General features: G+C 43.6%; 1 protein-coding gene across 28 annotated transcripts in view; it reads left to right on the top strand.

Annotated features, from left to right (window-relative positions):
* Positions 1-22,522, top strand: part of Trpm3 (transient receptor potential cation channel subfamily M member 3) — an 859,806-nt gene that overhangs the window by 755,808 nt on the left and 81,476 nt on the right. For 11 of the 28 annotated variants that reach the window (XM_052762659.1, XM_052762649.1, XM_052762658.1 and 8 more), the window contains 8 exons: positions 3,311-3,411; positions 4,651-4,785; positions 8,140-8,190; positions 15,009-15,044; positions 15,196-15,336; positions 17,651-17,680; positions 18,598-18,887; positions 19,533-19,761. In XM_052762659.1, coding sequence (XP_052618619.1) covers positions 3,311-3,411; positions 4,651-4,785; positions 8,140-8,190; positions 15,009-15,044; positions 15,196-15,336; positions 17,651-17,680; positions 18,598-18,887; positions 19,533-19,761 — 1,013 coding nt within the window. The remainder of the gene's footprint in view (positions 1-3,310; positions 3,412-4,650; positions 4,786-8,139; positions 8,191-15,008; positions 15,045-15,195; positions 15,337-17,650; positions 17,681-18,597; positions 18,888-19,532; positions 19,762-22,522) is intronic. The other 17 variants (XM_052762653.1, XM_052762665.1, XM_052762657.1 and 14 more) reach the window with 3 other exon arrangements.

The raw sequence follows: 22,522 nt of genomic DNA, 5'->3' as shown, positions 1-22,522 counted from the left end.
CTGTTCGCATAAATCACCTTGGTTGATTTATTTGTTTTTTGTTTGTTTGTTTTCAATACCTTATTTACTTTTATTTTTTATGAAAATTGGTGTTTTGCCTGCATGTACATCGGTGTGAGGGTGTCGGATCCCCTGGAGGTAGTACAGGCAGTTGTAAGCTGCCATGTAGGTGTTAGGAATTGAACCTTGGTCCTCTGGAAGAACAGCCAGTGCTCTTGCCTGCTGAGCCATCTCTCCAGCCCTGTTTGTTTTCAAGACGGGGCTCACCTTGTAGCCTAGGCTGGTCTAGAATTCACGGTAGCATTTCTGCCCCAGCCTCTCAAGTGGTGGGATTATGGAATGAGCCACCATGTCTAGCAGTTACCTAAAAGAGTCTCTCTCTCTCTCTCTCTCTCTCTCTCTCTCTCTCTCTCTCTCTCTCTCTCTCTCTCTCTCTGCGTGTGTGTGTGTGTGTGTGTGTGTGTGTGTGTGTGTGTATGTGTGTGTAGCTGTGCATACATGTGTGTATTTGTGTTCATGTGCAAGCCTGAGGTCAGCACCAGGTACCTTCCTCTAGTCCTCTCCATCATCTTCCTCTAGTCCTCTTCATCTTCCTCTAGTCCTCTCCATCATCTTCCTCTAGTGCTCTCCATCATCTTCCTCTAGTCCTCCCCATCATCTTACTCTAGTCCTCCCCATCATCTTCCTCTAGTCCTCTCCATCATCTTACTCTAGTCCTCCCCATCATCTTCCTCTAGTCCTCCCCATCATCTTCCTCTAGTCCTCTCCATCATCTTCCTCTAGTCCTCCCCATCATCTTACTCTAGTCCTCTCCATCATCTTCCTCTAGTCCTCTCCATCATCTTACTCTAGTCCTCCCCATCATCTTCCTCTAGTCCTCTCCATCATCTTCCTCTAGTCCTCCTCTTCATCTTCCTCTAGTCCTCCCCATCATCTTCCTCTAGTCCTCTCCATCATCTTCCTCTAGTGCTCTCCATCATCTTCCTCTAGTCCTCCCCATCATCTTCCTCTAGTCCTCTCCATCATCTTCCTCTAGTCCTCCCCATCATCTTACTCTAGTCCTCCCCATCATCTTCCTCTAGTCCTCTCCATCATCTTACTCTAGTCCTCCCCATCATCTTCCTCTAGTGCTCTCCATCATCTTCCTCTAGTCCTCTCCATCATCTTCCTCTAGTCCTCTCCATCATCTTCCTCTAGTCCTCCCCATCATCTTCCTCTAGTGCTCTCCATCATCTTCCTCTAGTCCTCCCCATCATCTTCCTCTAGTCCTCTCCATCATCTTCCTCTAGTCTTCCCCATCATCTTCCTCTAGTCCTCTCCATCATCTTCCTCTAGTCCTCCCCATCATCTTCCTCTAGTGCTCTCCATCATCTTCCTCTAGTCCTCTCCATCATCTTCCTCTAGTCCTTCCCATCATCTTACTCTAGTCCTCCCCATCATCTTCCTCTAGTCTTCCCCATCATCTTCCTCTAGTCCTCTTCATTTTCCTCTAGTCCTCCCCATCATCTTCCTCTAGTCCTCCCCATCATCTTCCTCTAGTCCTCTCCATCATCTTACTCTAGTCCTCCCCATCATCTTACTCTAGTCCTCCCCATCATCTTAGTCTAGTCCTCCCCATCATCTTCCTCTAGTCCTCCCCATCATCTTCCTCTAGTCCTCCCCATCATCTTCCTCTAGTCCTCTCCATCATCTTCCTCTAGTCCTCCCTATCTTCCTCTAGTCCTCTCTATCTTCCTTAGTCCTTATTGTGAGACTGTGACTCCCTGAACCTGGAGCATCAATCCAGCTAGACTGGCCAGCAAGCCCCAGGGATCCTCCTGTCTCTGTCACCTCACTGCTCCAGTACTAGATTACAGGCACAAACCACCATACCCAGTTTTTATGTCCCTTCTCGGCATGGAGCTCAGGTCCCCATGCTTATTTATCAAGCACTTTACACCTCCCCAGTCATGTGCCTAATTCTTGCATCAATGTTGCAGCGTCCAGAAGAAAAAGGCATGGGGTAGGCATGAAAAGAGCCATGTGTGCCAGCAGTTCTCTATCCCTGCTGTGCATTGGAAACACCTGGGGCATTTAGACACGCCTTCAGGTGGTGTCACTGAGTTGATATGGGGCTGCCATAGTGATAATGTAAAGATCTCCTGGTAAGGCTGATGAGGGCCAACAGGTAAAAGTCGCATACATTCATAGTGTGGTGAGCAGGTGGGTCCTTATATGGATGCCAACCTTCCCTGCTGGGCAGAATTCACAATGACTGGCTCTGGCTGGAATGTCACAGCAGCATAATGAACTCTTCCGTTTATCCTCTGTTAGGAGCCGTGTGACCTTTCCCTTAGTGTCACTCTATCATCTCTAGACTTGAGCATCTTCATGGAGCCAAGGCAGATAGCAAGAGCCAGTGTCCAGTACCACTTGGGACATTCCTTACCACAACATGTGGAAATCTCCAATAGTTTGCCAAACATATATTCAGTTTTCAAATTCTCTGAGCCAAAGGAGACTGTTTGCTCTTTTCCCTTCTTCCCTGCTGATAGGAGACCCAGTAGGGTAAAAATGAACCAGTGTGCAATGAAGTCTCTTCCTCCATACACCATGGATGTCAATAAAGTGTTAACAACAACAACAAAAGTCAGCATTTGAATTCCCTTATAGGATCCCATTTCAATCTTGTAGCATCTCAGTTGAATGAAATGGGATAATTCTTACTGTTCCCATTTCAAAGATAACAGAACAGTGTGGCTTATAGAGGTCCCAGCTTACCCAGCCACAGGAAGGACAGGGGTTGCAAGATCGTCCCCCTGCCTTCTAGACTGCACCTGTTCTCAGCTATACAAAAGCTGCTGAGGGTTGCACATGTGGACAACATGCATCATCTAGACTGCCTGTCACAGCAGAATCTTCTGTAGAGATATAAATGCCATCTCCGCCTCCAGTCACACATGGCTGTTGGGTACTGAAATTCAACCAGTGCTGGCACTCACCTGTTGTTATCCCAGCACTCAGGAAGCCAGGCTGGGAGTACCCGTGAGTTTAAGGCGAGGTCGGGCTACTTATTGCAACCCTGTCTCAAAAAAAAAAAAAAAAAAAAAAAAAAAAAACAAATAAGTAAACTAAAATAAATCTACAGTGCACAGGAAAGCACCATGACAAAGAAGGATCCTCCCCAAAATGTCAGTAGTGGAATGGAGTCACACAGTTCCTTAGTTTGCCCTGGGGGAAGAGGGATCAATGGAGGAGTGGCTGAAAGATTCTTCTTGGCATGGCTAACTACTGTTTCTCTCGCCCTCTTTTTTTCTCCCACTTTGTACAGGAGCCAACGCATCTGCCCCAGACCAACTGAGCTTAGCTTTAGCCTGGAACAGAGTTGACATCGCTCGCAGCCAGATCTTTATTTACGGGCAACAGTGGCCGGTAGAGTATATATACATCGTTACCCCTGAAAAGCCCACGTGCTTGGCAATGGTGTTTAAGGAACCTTTGAAAGTGGCTCAGAAAATTAGGGCGAGGTGTGGGGAGAGGAGAGATCACTCTGTGCTTAGCACAGCATGTGGCCAGGGCACCCCTCTCATGTTTGGGGACATACTGCCACCTAGTGGAAGATATAACTAAGTGCACCCTGGCTCTTCTCAACAATTTTCTGATGCAAATCCTATCTTTTTATTCTATCTTTAACGATACAGACAAGACAAAGTTAAAATAAAGGAAGGAGAAGATTCGTATGTTTCTGGTTATCTTTTAGGACAGCAGAAGGAGGAAGCTGCTGCCGCCAGATGGTGGCGCTCATGCTGGTTTGCAACTGGGCCAGGCCTCTGGGTGCAGGTACCATCTGGTCCTGGTGGCTGAGCACAGGTCTGCCCGATGCCCAGCACAATTGAACCAAAGCTTTATATAACTGTCCGTGGCTTTTTTTCTGTCGCTTGGCTGTCAAAAATAAGAACTTGGGAAATGGGCCATTGGGTGATGTGCACGCGTACCCACGGGTGGCAGCCCAGTAGCAGCCTGGAAGTAATGCTCCCTGAACCTTAGGAGCTCTGGCCGCAACTGAGCACCTGTCTTCCTAGGGTTCACAGACTGCTAGTTGAGGGCATATTCGTCAAGGAATCTGGACGTTGGGGGAAAAAAACATGAAAACTGTAAAAGGAATATATATCCCAGCCAGTACTCCATCTAGAAAACGTGTTGTTCTTTTAGTTAGGTGGCCCCTGTTTGCCTCTGGAGTGCCCATTTCTACATAGAGATTCCAGACCTATTGGACCCTCGGCTCTGTTTACCTTCGTTCCTATCCTCAAGTCAGCCAGGGCTCTCAGTCAGTACCTAAGGAAGAAGAAAATGGAGAGAGAGAGAAGTGTCTAGGATTACCTCTACAGGCATAGCAGATAACTAGCCAGGGAATCCTTCAGGAGGAAAACCTGGGGTCCTGAGGCTCCAGAACAAGAGATTTAGGGGAGAAAGCAGCTCCTAGATCTGGAAGTCCTTGATGTCTGTTTCCCAAGACATGAGTCTTCAGGACCAGGAGGGGCACCTGGAGGGCGGGGTGCTGGGTCTCTCTCATTGGCACATGTCCCTGATCTGTTTCAAGCCCTCTGGGTGAGCACTGAGGAACTGCACTTCTCTGCTGTGGGCAGACTAACTGAATGTCTTGGATTACAGGTAGGGTCCCTGGAGCAAGCCATGCTGGATGCCCTAGTCCTGGACAGAGTGGATTTTGTGAAATTACTCATAGAGAACGGAGTAAGCATGCACCGTTTCCTCACCATCTCCAGACTAGAGGAACTGTACAACACGGTAGGGCCAAGCTAAGATGCCTTTCAGCCTCTGGTTTTCTTCTCTTTGTTTACCTTCTCCTGCCTTGCCCCCCATGCCTGTGACTCTGTTCCTGTCTCTCCTGTAATGCATGGATCCTTCCTCACATGCACTCCCTTACACCTGGAGAGCCAACAGACACCAAGTCCCTGGGACTTTGCTTGTTCTAACTGCTCAGTTGTCAGCATCTTAGGCAAAAGGGGATGTGATCATCAGAGGGCACTGTTCTCAGATTCTAACACAAAACCACCAGCAAGTCTCTGTCTACCAGAACACGTGTAATCTGTAAGCCCAGGGAGTGTTTGGGACAAATGTTGCAGAGGAGGGTTGGTTTAGCACCAAGCACCCAAGCAGGCTGATGAAGTATCATCCTGTATCGTTTTGTCATCCCCAGAGCAATGAAGTTCATTTTCCCCGCGATAGTATAAAGTATCTTCGAGTCATCCAAAAATGTTTGTGGTGGTGGTTGTTCTTTGCAGTGGCAATTCGCTGAACAAGCCAACTGAGTTTAAAGAGCTGATGTTGTGTTTTACCATTTTACAGATGAGAAAACTGAGGAGGTCTTAGTCTCTTTGTGCTGCTACAAGAGAATACCTGAGGCTGGGTAATTTATGAAGAGCATATATTTATTTCTTTCTCACGGTGCTGGAGGCGAGGCTGGAAGTCAAGATCGAGGGGCCACTAGGTTCATTATATAGTGAGGGCCATTCTCTCTTCCCAGAATGTATCCACTGCAAAGGACAAACACTGTCCTCTTAGGGCAGAAGGGTTGGAAGTGTGGAAGTGTGAGCCCTCTTCTGTCCAGACCTCAATTCAGCTTACAAAGTAGATACCCTTGTGACTAGATCACCTAAGAGCCCCACCTTTCCACACCTCTGTACTGATATAAAGCTCAACATGAATTTTGTGGAGTCATGGAAGTGTAAAGCATAGTCAGAGGCAAGAAGTAATTTATAGAAGGACCTAAATCTCTGAATAATAACAACAAAAAGAGCCCAGTACCAAACCCAAGCCTCTTCTCAGAAGTTTCTTTTCCACACACTGGATACAATGTCTGTCCCAGCACCATGAGTGCAATGTGATAGAGTTATGGACTCAAGAAGGTAGGTAACAGATAATAGCAGTGTGCTTCATCTTAACGCCACTAAAGGAAGGAAGCCAGCTGGCAGAGTGGGTCCAGGTTTCCGCTTTCTCTGCAGCCTTGTCTTGCCTCAACACACTGAGATTTACAGTGAGAAATAAATACACCTGGGCATCATGACTTAGGTATCAGTTAGACAGTGATGGGAGTGGAAAGGTTCTTTCCAAAGTCTAGAAAAGAAGGAAAGAATGAAAGAACCCTGTTCCTAGACCTTAGACCAGCAGGTTTCATTACTCAGATCAACTGGTGGTGGTCACCTGCAGTACCGTGTTGAGAAAAAACATGGGACAGCAAATGACAACAATAATAATAATGCTATCTATCATTTGCTGAATGCTGAGCACAACGTAGCAGCTTTATAAAGAAGTGTTGCATCACTGAGTCGTCAGATAGCCCTATCAGATGAAGTGATGTTATTCTCCTCACTGTAATGAGGAGAAAGTGCATCACAGCAGGCTCTGCGATGCCTGTATGCACAAGCAGGGTTGGGGCCAGGAATCTCAGCCCCAGAGCATTATCACTGTTTTAGATCCTTCAACCATGTTGCCAGATTTAGCAAATACCTGCAGCACACCAGCAAAATTTGGTTTTCAGATATGCAATGATTGTTAGCATAAATATGGTTGTCCTTCATGTCTTCATAGGATTCATTCTAGGAGTTACCACAAAAGAAAAAATTACCTTTAAATGCTCAAATTCCTCATCTAAATGACAAAACCTACACACATCACCCATTTTTTTTTTAAGTAACCTCTCTCTGGAAGCTAAATAATGAAGCAGCTAAACCAGGGACTTTATACTCTCATATACAATACCCAATACAAGGTAAATAGTTATTGGCCTGTATCGTCTAAGGCAGTGTTTCTCAACCTGTGGGTCATGACCCCTGTAGGGGTTGCATATCAGCTATTTACATTATGATTAATAACAGTAAAATTACAGTTATGAAGTAGTTACAAAATAATTTTATGGTTGGGGTCACCACAACATAAAGAACTGTATTAAAGGGTCACAGCCCTAGGAAAGTTGAAAACCAATGATCTAAGGAATGATAAGAAAAATACCTGTACATATTCAGTACACACACAACTTCCCACAGATATTTTCAATCCAGTTGGTGGACTCCACAAATACAGACATCATGAGTATGGAGGGCTGACTATATATTCCCAATATTGTATGGGGCATCATTGCTCATTTGAAATTCAAATTTCATTGGGTATTCTGTAGTTTACTTAGCATCCCTCCTCCTGAGAGTCCAGAGAATAACAAATCATCTACTTTATTCTAAGCCTCAATACATGCACACCCTTTCCTGACCTCTTTTTCCCCGGCTAGCTTATGACTTTTCCTAAAGTCAGATGTCAGGGAGATACCACAAGTCCACTATTTCTGTACAGCCTGGGAGTGGTCACCTCCCACTTATGGATGACTTTCTTTTATATTGAATTGCTGAAACAACCAAAGGAAGCCACAATATTCTATGACATGTTAAAATTTATGAAATCTGGCCAGATAGAGTAGCATCTACGTGTAATCCCAGAATTCAGAAGGCTGAGGCGGGAGGGCTATGATTTTGAAGCCAGCTGGGATTACACAATAAAAACTCTCTCCTAAAAGAATTATATGGAATTTGATTTTCTGTGACCATGAATAAAGCTTTATTGAAACATAGCCAAGATCACTCATTTATGTATAGCTGCTTCCACACAATAATAACAGCTAAACAGATTTGAGAAGACTGCATAGTCCGCAAACATTCACTATTGACTTCCTGGCCTTTTGCAGAGAAAGCAGGCCAGTGCATGTTTGAGACAAGTTTTCAATGACAACTTGGAAAACTACATTAAATAAAATTAAGACATTTCTATGGCAATGTGTCAAAAACCCCTCTGCTCTCTCTTGCTAGAAAACTAGCTCTTTCCACACCATTTGGCCCAGGTAACTATTAGTTGATAATCAGCCTTACAAAGCTTGAACCTACAGTTTCAAACACATTTCGCTGGAGAACATGTGATCCAGAAATCCAGCCAGCCTTGGTTTCAAAGTCACAACCACAACTGAGCAACTAGAGCAAGACCCAGAACAAAGAGCTGCCCTCCACCAGCCAGCACCCTTCCTTCCAGCTCCCTCTCACGTCACCACCTGGAGCCCCTGACGAGCAAAACTGTTTGATTGTTCTTTATCATTTTCAGAGACATGGGCCCTCAAATACATTGTACCACTTGGTCAGGGACGTCAAAAAGGTAAGAATCCTCTAGACCACAGGTCAGAGGCCCTGTGCTGAGTGCTTCCTGTCATAGACTGTACCCGTTGTGCATGAGCTGCCTAGTCTTCATGTCCCTGCCGGCCCCCATCGTTGCAGAGCAATGTATGTGCATCTGCTTGGTAGCTTGGACACCTCTGCTGACGATGCCGCTGTGGTCCTTCCTCCAGTCACCATGGTTTTAGATGCTTTTATTGAGTGTAATGCTTTTCTATAGCAGATTCCAGGCTCTCCCCCATGCCAACGTGGATTTATGTCATTACCTACGTCTTTCCAAATGCCCCTTACTGCTTGGGGAGTTAGTTTCCATGGTAGCTTACCACATGAAGTACCTTCCTGCCAGCTCCTCACAACATCCTATCTACCTTCATATAAAGTATAGTCAGAAGCTGAGAAAAGGTGGCTCATCTAGGCATTTCATCCTCACAACACTTTATTTTTCCAAAATATGTTTTACGTACATCTATCCATTTGATTTTTTTTAAAGCTGGTGGGTGCAAGTGAGTTATTCACAGTTTATGGAGGAGGCTGAAGGGTAAGGAGGTGATGACCAAATGCAGTGATTGGTAACATGCTAATATCACCACAGATCCTTTATCAAGGAAAAGTAGCAATGAGTGAGGCCTACTAGTGATGGGTACCCAGGATTCCATAGGCTTTCTACACACCGGAATTCATTTGCTCGCCACAAAAACTGTCTGAAGGGGGGCTGGAGAAATGGCTCAGTGGTTGAGAGGACTGACTGCTCCTCCAGCACCCACACGGCAGCTCACAACTGTCTGTAACTCTAGTTCCAGGGAACCCAACACCCTCACACAGACACATGTGTAGGCAAAACACCAATGCACATAAAATGAAATAAATAAATTTTAAAAAACTGTCTGAAGTAGGGTTATAATGTCTTTATTGCTGTTACATAATATTCTCATGTAAAGTTGAACATGAGGAGGTCATGTTTAACCATAGCACGTACTTGCATCTTTTGCCCAAGTCTCTTTTAAGAGTGTCTTGACTTCAGAACCTTTAACTCCAAAGAACAAAACAGACATTGTAGACCTTCCCTATCTCCTAGGAATGCTACAGTACTACCCCAGAACCCAAGGACATACTTAGAGAAATGATCTGGACCAGCAGGTCATTCTTCAGTGGCAGGTTCTTGAGAGGGAGGACCATAGGATCAGAAATGAAGAAGCTAGGAAAGTTGGGATCAGGAAGTCTTGCACAAGCTATATCACATGCCAAGCAATCTAATTAAGTGCAGCACCTTATACACAGTGTGCAGGAAAAAAAATGAGAGCGTCATCAGGAAACTATCATACAACAGGATAGAGTCAGAAAGGAGCTAATCAAGCTGCCCAAAGGGAACAAGGGGTGTTTCAAGTGCACCCCAGACTCGGCAGCCTTGACTGATCATCACAGCCCTTCAAGAAGGGGAAGGAAGGGTTTTCTCAGGATTAGAAACCTCAGTTCTCCCAGAGTCCTGGCCCCGAGTCATTGCTGGCCTTGCCAAGCATGTTCCAGGTTTTAGACAAGAAACTAAGTTCCTTCTCCATACATCATGGACTCAGGGCAAGTCCTGGACTGGTTTGATTCTCAACTGAGAATCAAAAGTACTGGATAAGTACATCATCTCATAGAAAGTCTCACCTGGACTTGACCCTTAGCGAACTGTAAGCAACTTTTGATATAGTCTTCAAAGTGCCAGAGGCTGTGGGAGCTGATTGTAATTAGCCTCTTTTAACTGACTGGGCCTTAGTTAAGAATGAGTAAAAGATATAAGAACAAAAACAAAATCCATATACACTTTTTTTCCTTTGCTACTCCAAACCTTCCTTCCAGCTCCACACAACCATAATGAGGACTGTCCAGCTTTCTGAGCAAAGCCTGTAGCCCTTGAACTCAAGAAAAGCAGACCCTGTGCAGCCTGTTTACCCAAATCACCTCTTTATGAGATCCCAGCTTTCCTCAGACTGGCCCATTCCAAGCCACAGTGGCCTCTGTGCCTCCAGCAAACCCCTTTCCTTCATACATTCTCCTTTTGCTTAATTTATCCTGACTTAAATTTTCCTGGAAACTAAACTCGGGTGATTAGGGTCCCACATGCTCAACATATTCATTGAAAAGCATTTGACTCTCATGTTCAAGAAATTATTTTGAGTGTTTCTAAAATAATAGATAAGATACCATCTCCTCACCTCAGACTAGTCTGTGTCCAGCTAGAATGTGGAACTTTCTGATAATATAGCTATGCTTCGGTCCCAGAATCTCATCCATCAGCCAACCCAAGCCTTGGAACGAGTCACACATGCATTTTCCCTGCCCCCTTTCCCAGCAGTAAGGTCTTGCCTGATCTTCAAGGAGATTTTTGAAGTTATAGTTCCTTGAGTATAAATGATCAAGATTTCTCATATTCCTTTCTCTTCTCCATAGATTTCCACTTTGCAAGACCACTATCCATTAGCTGAAGCTCCCTGAGCTGCCTCCTGCATTTGCTCATATTGAGAGTCTTATTAGAAGGCATGCAGCATACCCTTAGAGTACTTTCTTCCCCCTTTAAAGCTTCTTAGCTGTTAACATACCTTGAAAACGCTATAGATTGATAAGAAAAGGATGTTAAGAACATGGGAGGAAGGGCTGTGAGCTAAGAGCAGACCTTTAAGAGTAACAGGATAATAGAGCGAGAGGGTAGTTAGGTGAGCATTCATTTATTCACTGACTTAGGAACCAGAGGAAATGACTTTAAAACTCACCCAGAATAGCTCTGAACTGGCCTAGAAACAGTCTCTCCTCTCACTTGGAGAGCAGACTGCCAGTAAGAGGAGAGCAAAGACAATGCCTGTGTTCCGTTTCTTCTCCTGAAAAAAAGTAGAAACAAGAAATGAAGACTCCTGTCTCTGATAAGAGGAACCTCTGGCTATTGGAAGAAAGGAAGGTATAGCCTTTTCGCCAGCAAAGGAACCAGACATAACAACAGTTTATGATCATGGATGAAATGAGCTGAAAATGGGACTCTTTGTTGTGTGTTTCTCAAAGATGTGAAAGGGAAAGAAATTAGCATCTGGGCGCAAATCTCTCCCATGGTCCCATATGACTTTTCCTAATTTAGACCAAGTACTTACTCTGGGGATTCAAAAATCTAGGTTTAAAAATCTAAGAATGTCTTAGGACATTGAATTTTTAAAATTAAAGAATATAATGAGTAATAAGGGCCTCCTTCCTTATAGGTATATATATATTTTTCTGTGAAAATTTTAACCAGTAGTCATTATATACATAATATATTCATATACACACACATGTACATGAATTAGAAACATAGCTCTGGACCTTAAATGTATTATCTAGTGAGATACCTCTAAATTAAATGTAAATGATGTCTACAAACCCAAGGATACATTTTGTGATTATCACATCACCATAAGCCAATCAGGTCATCTCCAAGCCCAGTTGTTCTTTGTAACCTACAGAAATGAGTGAGGAGAAATGCTTCCAAGCTAGTCAAGATCTCAAATTCTTTTATAGCTAGAGAACAGTCTATAAGTAATGTGGTAAAGAATTGCATTCTCCATCCACCAGGAGTTTGATACAAGCCACACCAATTCCGTGAAGCAGTTGCATGCATAAATCCATCAACTCTACTCATGGCTTTCCTACTAGACTAGTGGCGCAAGTCTGTCTGCACTTCTGTAAAACATAACCCGCCATTTCAGTAGCTGCCTGCTCAGTCTGTGGCTCCGGATGTTTTAAGCAGTAGTTTCTCTTTCGTCAATTTATATGTGCTAATACTTCAGATTCTCTGTGCTGTCCTTCACCGCCAGAAGAGGGTAATTTGAGTACAATACAGGGCCATGGTGAAATTAAGATTTAAAGTCCATTTACATGGGAACTAAGACCCAGTTTTGCTGAATACAAAAGAGGGGAAAATAGACAAAGGGAAAGGAGGGAAGGGGGAAGAGAGGGAGAGAGGAAGAAGGAAAGAAGGAAGGAAGGAAGGAAGGAAGGAAGGAAGGAAGGAAGGAAGGAAGGAAGGAAGGGTTTTTGAAACTTTGGGTAAGAAAAGGAGATTTTCATAAGCCCATATGATAAATTCATGCAAATTTGTAGGAGCATTCTTATTTTAAAATAATTCATTGCCTGGTTTTTTACTTTGCTAGTCTACTAAACCGTGGGTAACTGCCTTTCTTCCTGAGTGCTCCCCAGACTGAGTCCTATCCAGTGACGATTTTCCCCGTCAAGCCTGTCCCCCAAGTCTTTTCCACAGTCTCCTTTGGTGAACCTGAAAATCAGCAATCATTTAAGACTTTCCACATCCTGGAGGAAACAAGATTGTCTTCAAGGCTTGTTATGAATTTCAAAGGAAAAAAAAATCAATGTTCCTAAATAGTTAAAATCTGACAGCCATACCATGAGCTGACACTCAAAGACAGTTCATTTTGAAGAGCAGATTCAACTTGTGAGTTTGAACTGCTCTCGAGGACATCTTTAAGCATGGCATGACTTAAATTTTACCTTGAAGTAATGGTTCATAGCATGAAGGCAACATTTTCAAGTTGTCAACCTGCCTCCCAATCCTCTCTATTAAATCACTTGAATCTCGGGACCTACCCTGTGTTGTTAAGGCATGAAATGGGAAATCATTCTTGAGGCTTTGCCCATTACTGAAGTCATGACCCACAGGGTGGGGACAGGACTAGGAAACAGCAGACAGAATAAGAATGACTCTGGTATCATTTTTTTTTTAATTCCAAAGCAAAGGAAGACTCCTCCAGAAGGCTGTTGTCGCTACCTGTTGGGCATTCAAGGTGCCATTCACCCTCTTTGCCTCCTCCAGAGCAGGGGAAGGGAGGGCACAGGTCTATCCACATGGGTTCCTTGACCACCCCCAACCCCACACACCAAACTCCAGGGGACACCAACCTTGAGCATTCTGCACAAGGAACTTTGCCCAATGGAGAGCAGTAGAAAATAAAAGCAGTTGATGGGTGCTAATTAACAGTTGGGCTTTTAGAAACATGTGGAGCCTGAGGAGCAATGGTCCATGTCACCTGATTTTAGAGCATAAAGTGAGATACAGAAAGGATAGAGTCACATGGGGTTGAGCTAACAGAGTCTAGCCCATTGCTGTTTGCCCTGAGGACTCATGTCTCTGGCCAGAATTCTTGACATAAATACATGAAAGCTCCCCTTCTGTCCAACAATTGTGTCCTGGGATAAGCAATATAGATGATTTGTCATTGATGTGTGCAGACCACACCAAGTCAAGGCCATCATCCTCATCATCATGAAGCGAGGCTGCCATTCTCTTTAGAGCCTACCCAGGACATAGTTACCCCAACCAGGGGAGATGAGGAAAGAGAGTGTAGCTACTTAATTTCATTGAAGAGAACATAACACAAAAAGCCCAACCCAGGCTGGATCCCAGCCACATCAATTAATTTCATTGTTTCATTGATACATATTTTCAACAACAAAAATCACAAGAACCAACCACACCCCACATGTTATAAAAGGCATGACAAGTATAAAGATATAAAAAATATTCAAGAAAAATTTAAAACTATAGGTCTAATGACAGGCTACATTGAAGCCTCCTTTAACCAATTCGATGGATTTCCTACCTACAGAGATTCCCATATCACACTCTGGAGATCCCCAGGCGAACTGCCATTGCCACCTGAGCCTTAGGTGGTAGAGAAGAGGTTCCAAAAATCCAGGCTTGCATCAGAAGCCACCCGAGGAGGCAATGAGGCATACAGATGCCCAACACACTGAAGTAGGTAGGACACAGTCTAGACCTCCACATAGTCACTGAATTCCCCACAGTGTGTATGATATAGGCCATCACTGGCAGAGGATGCTGGCCTGCATCTGGAATTAAGCCAGGCAGTGAGAGTTGCCAGTCAGTCATCTATGCCCTCTTCAATTCACTGTGCATCCCTTCTTCCTTGACTTAACAGAGTGAAGAGTTTCCTTGGGCTCAAAGAATCCTCTTTTGAACCATCTGTATGAACAAGTCCCTGTGTCCCATTCCTAGAACCAGCACTCAAAAAAAGAATGTTTTTAATAAAAACTGAAAGACACACCATACTTCTGGGTCTTTAGAAATGCTACTTTCTGGCTAGAGATGTGCCTCAATGTTAAAATGCTTTCTTAGTATGTACAAAGTCCTGGGCTCCATCCTAAATGCCCTCCCCGCAACCAAACAAAGCTATTTTGCAACAAAAGGTGACAAAACCACCTTAACTTTGTGAAATTTTTAATTCCAATGTTAAAATTTCTTCTCCTGTCACACTTCACACACACACACACACACACACACACACACACACACACACACACACACATCCCCTTTAAGCACAAGGGACACTCATAGAGCTCCATTCTGACACTATGAAATGCTTACCCTGTTCCCCATTATTTATTATGGGCTGGGGGTGGGCCAGTGTATGTGAGCAGCTAACAGAGGAGGTCTTGTGTTCAAGTAGAATTGATATTCTCTAAGTGGTCCTCGCCCTGGTAGCGACACTCATCTTCTGAGAGGAGCCTTCCTTTTGTGAGTGGGGAGAAAACAAAGGGCCTGCAAGAGACAGGCCTGGGTCAAGAGAGAGGCTCAGGAGCATCGGGGGACCCTGCATCTAGAAGCTGGGAATGATAGCCCTTGCCTTGTCTAGCCTGTGTTTCTTTCTGCTACACTGGTGTTTTTTTCTCCCCAGCTGAAGACTTGAATAAATAATTTGATTTTCTGTTATTGCCGGCGATTACCACATCTTCTTATTTAACTTATGTCTTCTTTCCAAGCGAGAGTATCCAGGTTTCGGTTGGATCTATTTTAAGGTGAATTAATTAACCAGCATAATAATACATTCATGTTTCTTTTTTCATTATAATTTTTACTCTAAAATAGTTACAAAACACTTGCCATTGAACCCTTAGTAAACCACGCCGTCTTTTTGGGTTTGTCTGTTGTTCTCTTCCTCCCCAACAGGGAAACCTGCCCCCGGACTACAGAATCAGCCTCATAGACATTGGCCTGGTGATTGAGTACCTGATGGGCGGGGCTTACCGCTGCAACTACACGCGCAAGCGCTTCCGGACCCTCTACCACAATCTGTTTGGCCCCAAAAGGGTGAGCTTCTAGCATGATCTTAGGCTGTTTGGGGAAGACTAGGGACCAGAGATTTGGGGTATTTGGCCTCTTGTCTCCAAGGGAAAATGAATTGAAAAGACAGAAAGTGCACCTCCCTCCTTTTCCATTCAAACTATTGAAATGTATTTAAAATACTGGCCAAACAGATTCTATCTGTTGTTTTCCGTGAGGTGACAGTCCCACCTTGGTCATCCTAAAAGCGTCTGTGTGGTGCTGCAGTCTCTCTGCTAGTCTTTCCTTCAAATAAAAATGATTTTCCATTGGGGGGAGGATTTTCCACTGGGGGAGGATTTGTTTTTTGTTTTGTTTTGTTTTGCGGTTTTTTTTGTTGTTGTTTTTTATTTTGATTTTTGTTTTCTATTTTGCATTTTTTATGTCTGCAACTCAATTCCAGAAGAAAACTGCACTTTTCCACGGGAATCATTGGGTCAGTCTGTGGCAAAAGTGGTCCAGGAAGGGACAGCTTCCACTTATATCCCACAGGATGGTAATAGGGCATGTCTAGACCATGTCTTCATGGGTCGATTTAGCCAATGATTGCAATGTTTACGTCTTGAGGACATTCTTAAGTGAAGCTGTTTTGAGTTTTTGTTGGTTGGTTGGTTGGTTTGCGGTTATTTAGTTGGTTTGTTTTGTGCTTAGCCATGGGATCTAAGGACAGTAGCCAAGCTTCTCCACCGCCCTTGTGCACGTCAAGCTTAGGGCCCCACAGCTTTGGGCCGCTGGCACTTTCATGAACACAGTGGAATCTCAAAGGCGTGTTACTACTAGAAACATAGCTTGGACTTCACTCCCTGAAAGGGGTTGGGGGACCCTGAGGACCCCAAAATGACATTCCAAAAGCTGCCAGTCTCAGCTGGTAGTGGGCATGATTATTTCTTTTTTCTCTCTTTTAAAAAAAATGTTTATGATTTTCTTAATGTTTGAGTTTTATGGTTTTCCCTTTATTTTATGAAGTTTTTGGTTTTGTTTTTCTGGTTTTTTGTTTGTTTTGTTTTGAACAAAGCTTTCACTAATGAAAGTATTTTGTGGGGCTATTAGAAAACCGGGAGAGGGGGAACAAAAAGTTTGAAGAAAGACAAAAAACTTAGACTTGTGGTAATTTTAGAAAGAGAAAAGAAGGGAGACAGCTTCAAGCTATTCTAACTTATATAATCACATCAAATTCGCAGGAACTGTCAGCTCATAATTCTTATGTCCTCAGTAGCTTCCAGAATGACACCCACTGCTCCGATGCACTTAGAACACAGAATTGGAACTCCTGGCCCATGGGTGTGATTTTGTTCTCTCATTCTTAAATACAAAGCAAGTTCTATAATTCCCGAGTGGCCTTCTCTGTGGCCTTCAGGTGTGCCCTTTTACACGTTCCAACATGGCCAGGGAAGCCACTTCCTGTGTGCTGATGTTCCCCAGCCATGGGGCCACTTGTACCTCCAGCAGCACCTACTGTGGCCCACACACCCTCGCTCTACTGTGCAGCGCTGGAAGACAGCCAGAGGAAGCAGCTAAACAAACGTTTTGAATTATACCCCACGTCTCTGCATGATAGTTTTCCAGAGGTTTGAGAAATATCTGGTTTGATCTGTTGATTGTTTCATTGTTTATGTCTTCTTCTCTGCTCAGACTGCTGTGACAAAATACCATAAGCTCATAAACAACATCAACATACGGCCCACAGCTCTAGGTTCAAGAACAGGGTACCAACAGACTGACTTTATGCTGAGGGCCTGTTTTCTGCCTCACAGATGGCACTTTCTGGCTGTGTCTTCACACGGGAAAAAGCAAACGAGCTCCCATCAGCCTTTTTGATAAGGATGTAACTTTCTCTTAGAAGGTGTCTTCCATCATGACCTAACACTGTCCCCCAAATATCCACCCCAATACCAACACCTTGTCAGTTAGAATTTCATCATGTGTTGGGGACGGATGAGGAAGAAAACATTCAGACCATAGAACTTATTGAAGTGCTGGATGTCCTGGAGGTACCACTCAAGTGGACAGTTATAGGGAAGGGAAAGAAACTTCAACCCACAAAAGTCATTGTAAGCCTTCAATTATATCACCTCAGTTTCCTAATTCACTGTGGTTCACCAAAATCACAACATCCCTAATTCTCCTAAAAAAATTTTTTTAAAAACATATTCCTTCTATTGTGTTTACTCAGTGACATAAAATTAATGCTATATGATAGATACCATAGAGTTCTTATATTACTTATTTGCAATATAGTAGAATTCGTTTCTTACCTCAATGAAAAAAAATCTAACTTTGTTCACAACGTTTTTTTAAACAGCCCAAAGCCTTGAAACTGCTGGGAATGGAGGTTAGTGTTTGCTCAAATTATTAGTGTCGATTATTCTTTTTCTCACATATTTAAAAGATATATGAGTTCATTTTAATAGTAAGGCCTAGTGCATGATTCTAAAACAAGGAAATAAAGATTCTCCAAGTGCCATGGTAGCAGCTCACAGTAGCTTTTAAAATTCCACAATGAATTTATGTTAGCATTGGGGGAAAACAAAAATAAATAAATCCTATTGTAAATACTAACTTGAAAACCAAGTATATAAACTCCATAGGCAAAATTAATTAGAAAGATTTACAAATGGCAACAGATTCAAAGACTTTCACAGATGCTTCTAATAGGGATGCAGAAACTTGAGCAGTTTTGTTCCCATCTTTGGTTCATTGTTTATTGTTGTTATGTGAAAACACGAGTATAGAATACCTTGCTTTTTCAGAAAAAAAGAAAGAAAAAACATGGTAATGCTGTCCGTCATGAGATATAGACAGCCACACCTATGGAAGAAGAACGGACAAAAGTAAACAAACAAACCAAAAAAGAAAGAAAGAAAGAAAATGGCCTATGAAAATATCTTTGGAATTTTTGAGACAGATTCTCATTATGTAGCCCAGCCTGGCCTCGAACACTCATCCTCCCGTTTCTGACTCCAAGGTGTTGCTGGGATTTTAGGGTTTCACCACCATGCCCAGCTTAGAAAATGCTTTGTTTTGTTTAAAGTAAAGCATAAACTGACATGTTGGTAGTTGAGTATGCCTTTCTAAGTCTTATTTTTAAATTAGCCCCAAAGGAGCTTGTGAGTCTCTTTAGGATAAGAACTGGTCTGGTCCATTTCAGTGTGATTCTAGAGCTGAGCCAATGGAAGCTATACATAAAGTATGTAATGAACTAATGATTCACTTTCCACTCAGCCTATACTTGTTTCTCTAAATTTGCAGGATGACATTCCCTTGAGGAGAGGAAGAAAGACAACCAAGAAGCGTGAAGAAGAGGTGGACATTGACTTGGATGACCCTGAGATCAACCACTTCCCATTCCCCTTCCATGAGCTGATGGTGTGGGCTGTCCTCATGAAGAGGCAGAAGATGGCCCTGTTCTTCTGGCAGCATGGAGAAGAGGCCATGGCCAAAGCCTTGGTGGCCTGCAAGCTCTGCAAAGCCATGGCTCACGAGGCCTCTGAGAATGACATGGTTGATGACATTTCCCAGGAGCTGAACCACAACTCCAGGTTGGCTAGCCATTCCTGAAGAGGGTGGGGAAGAAGGAAAGGTAGACTCCAAATGCCAGAAGTTCTGAGCTCCACAAAAGCTTATGGGGTAACAGAGTCACCCCACTAGAGCACACAGAGAGTGGGCACAGTAATTTACCCTTACTGTGCACAATGCTGCATAAAGGTACAGAGAGATTACATTGATTTCATTCATCCTCTCAACTGCCCCAAGCAACAAGTCATATCATCATGTACTTCATCCAGTTAAGGATATCATCCCTCAGAGAATTTAAGTAACTTGGCTGTGATCATATATGTTTGGCAATAACAGGGTTTGAATTTGAGGTCTGTCACATTTAAGAAGACACACTACACTCTAATCATTGGTTGATTATTCTGCCTCTATCCTCACATGTCTTGAACTGGGGGTCTTGAGTGCAGGAATCAAGCTTCGACTTAATATCTTCAGTTCTAGACATAGTATCTAGCACATAGTGAATACTTAAAGGATGTTGACTGGGTGGTTTTGTGAATAGACTAAACCTTACATGAAACAGCTACTCACACAGCAAGCTACCTTTTATAATTGAACAGTGGGGCCTATCTTTGTTCATGGAAGTCTCCAAGTTGGCCTGAATGATTCTCATATGCCTTGTCTTTCAGGGACTTTGGCCAGCTGGCTGTGGAACTCTTGGACCAATCCTACAAGCAAGATGAGCAGCTGGCCATGAAACTGCTAACGTATGAGTTGAAGAACTGGAGCAACGCCACATGCCTGCAGCTGGCTGTGGCTGCCAAGCACCGTGACTTCATTGCACACACGTGCAGCCAGATGTTGCTCACTGACATGTGGATGGGCCGGCTCCGCATGCGCAAGAACTCAGGCCTCAAGGTCAGCATACCTAAAAAAGATCTGTTGCCATAGAGTCCAAGGGTTGGTTGGCATTTTCTGAGCCAAATCTATGGTGGGTCTAGGGGTTATCTTGTGTTGGAAGGTGGTGTTAACCCACCACCATTCATTAGAATCTCCGTAGAGATGTGACTTTCATTTAGAGTCAAGGATTTGAACTTGAGGTCTGTCACATTTAAGAAGGCAGTCTGAATACACTCTAGTCATTGACTGATTGTTCTGCCTCTACCCTCACAGGCCGTGGATTGGGGGTCTTGAGGGCAGATCTTGAGGTCTATTAAACTAAAATCTTGTCTCAGATCCAAAGATGCAGAGTACACAAAGGTCCCATAGGGGCACTGTACACTCTTGCACAGCCGTGCTACCACAGGAGTCTCACCTAAGCCACGCTTCAGTGCCCTGTGAGGCTGAATACCCTCCTGGTCCCACCAAGACTATCCTTGCATTACATCATATCATAGAGACATGGGCTCTGGTAGCATGGGCTTGAGAAACTTTAACTGAACTAAAGCTGAGATAGATTTGTCTATCAAGACATTACTCACTTAAAAAAAAAGTTTGAAATCAAACCTAGAACCTCACACATGCCAGTGAGCTACATCCCTAGCCCCTGATCTATTCTCAAATGAGGGAAAGCAAGTCACAGGCCAGTCTACACATCCCAAGTTCATTTTAAGAGTCTGTATAGAGATAGCTATATAGATTAACTAAGGAAAAACAAGAAGAAGATATGTAGTTAATCGTTTGTAGCAATTCTCTTGGGGATTGAACAGACCGTATATGGGACTTGTTCTTAAGAACAGAAAGTTGGGTGGAAGCTTTTACCTTATTCCTTTGAGAGAAGATCCCAGGGCCCCACACATACTGGGCAAGCTCTCACCATTGGGTTATACACTCAGCTCAGTCTTTGCTTCCTCTAATCCTTTTCAGTGATTTTCAAAAAAAAAACAAAACGTAAAGTGAAAGAATTCTTAAAAAGAGAGAGAAATGAACAAGAGAAAAATGGAAAGGGGTTTGTTTGGTTTAATTTTTATGATGCCAGTTTTTAATTATTTTTATTATTTTATTAATTAATAATTATATTTAAGATACCAATATGATTCTTTAACATACACAGTGAAATAACTACCAGAGTCAAGCAAATTGGCATATTCATCGTCTTGCAGTTACCCTTTTTTGCGTGTGGTAAGATTGGCTGAAATCTACTCTCTTAACAAATTACTAGTATACTGTATGACGTCGTGACCATGTTGCTCATGATACGCACAAGCTCTTTAGACTCACACCACAATTCTGCATCCTGCCCTCTTTGATGGTTGTCTTCCACTCCACCTTTCTTGTGGGCTCTTGGCCTGAAGTTACAAAAATGGTTCTATGAAGTGGGTCATGTACTACATTCCAGAGTCAAGCTGCTAGTAGCTGCCAGGCTTGGCCTCAAGTAGAGAGCTAAGCAGGTTCTCAGCCACGAGGACAGGACATTGTACCCTATGAAGATTGCCAGCATGACATTTGAGCCTCCCAAAGCACCTGTAATTCAGAGTCATTTCTGACCCTTTTCTCCTGACTGGCCCTAAGTCCCCATGGGTGTTTCAGAACCACAGGACTGCCCCCGTGGAAGCATGATACTCACTGACCCCTCAGGATTTGTCTGAGTCCCTCCCCTCGGTGCAGTATTGGCGAAATTATTAAGGCCATTCCACGTAGTTAAAAGGAAGATTTATTTAGTGGGTAACTTACAAATGAAGGGATAGGTAGGTCCCGGGGTCTGGGGAAGGTGTATCACAGTCCAGCGGTGTTTTCTGGAGCTCTGCTCAGTCAACCTCCACCGTCCAGGGTCCCAGAACAGAGAGAGCGAGCGCTGGCCCATCCCGAACTCGGGTCTCTCTGCGCCTCCCTTGGCCCTGCCTTGTAGGCGTGACAGTTGCTGAAACCTCAATGGGGGTTGGAACTTCCAGATCAAAGCTGGAATGGCTACCCACTACAGTGCAGTGTCTTCAAGAAGGCTCTTCTTAGGGAGCCTTGTGCACTGGAGCCATTTTAGAATTGAGAGAAGCTAGGGAAGCCACTGTCTTCTGCTGATGGAGGAGATTGCTCCGCCATGAAGAAAGACCTATGTAACGAGCATCCTGACACTGAGCTCCACACAGTGTTTACCCATGAGAGCGAGGCAATGTTGGCCTTCCTGGGGCTTTTATGTGAGGAGACCAACTATGCTTGACGAATACAGAGATCTCTGTGGGGAGGGATGTTTCTGCCTGTACATTAGCTAATGCCAGCAGAATGTTCCAGGGTAGATAAAATGATTTTCTACATGCTCCTTCGAGGTACAATACTTTACAGAGATCATCAGCTAACACATCACCTCTGCTTGATATATTCACAAATAAATGCCAGTACGTGTACGAATTGATTTTACAAGGCCAAGTGCTGTCTAACGACTAAATGGAGATCTCATATTTTTCCACCTTTGCTTTGAATAAGTAAGCTCTCTTTCCTCAGTGTCTCCCATAAAGTAAGAATTAATAGGATAAGATATATTTGGACAAAATAAGTATTTCCGAGATGGTCCAAAAAGTCACCTTCTTGTGTGTTTAGATTTCCAGGTATCCACATTCCTGTACAGCAAGTCCAACACCTGCGTGTGTGCATGTATGTGCACACACACACACACACACACACACACACCACACACACACACTCATATGCCACACCCCAGGCTCTCTGATGCTAAGCAACCACCCTA

Source organism: Peromyscus californicus, unplaced genomic scaffold (assembly GCF_007827085.1).
Source record: "Peromyscus californicus insignis strain IS unplaced genomic scaffold, ASM782708v3 Scaffold_4__1_contigs__length_199733344, whole genome shotgun sequence".
In the NCBI taxonomy this organism is placed as follows: domain Eukaryota; kingdom Metazoa; phylum Chordata; class Mammalia; order Rodentia; family Cricetidae; genus Peromyscus; species Peromyscus californicus.
This window is presented reverse-complemented; position numbering and strand designations above follow the sequence as displayed.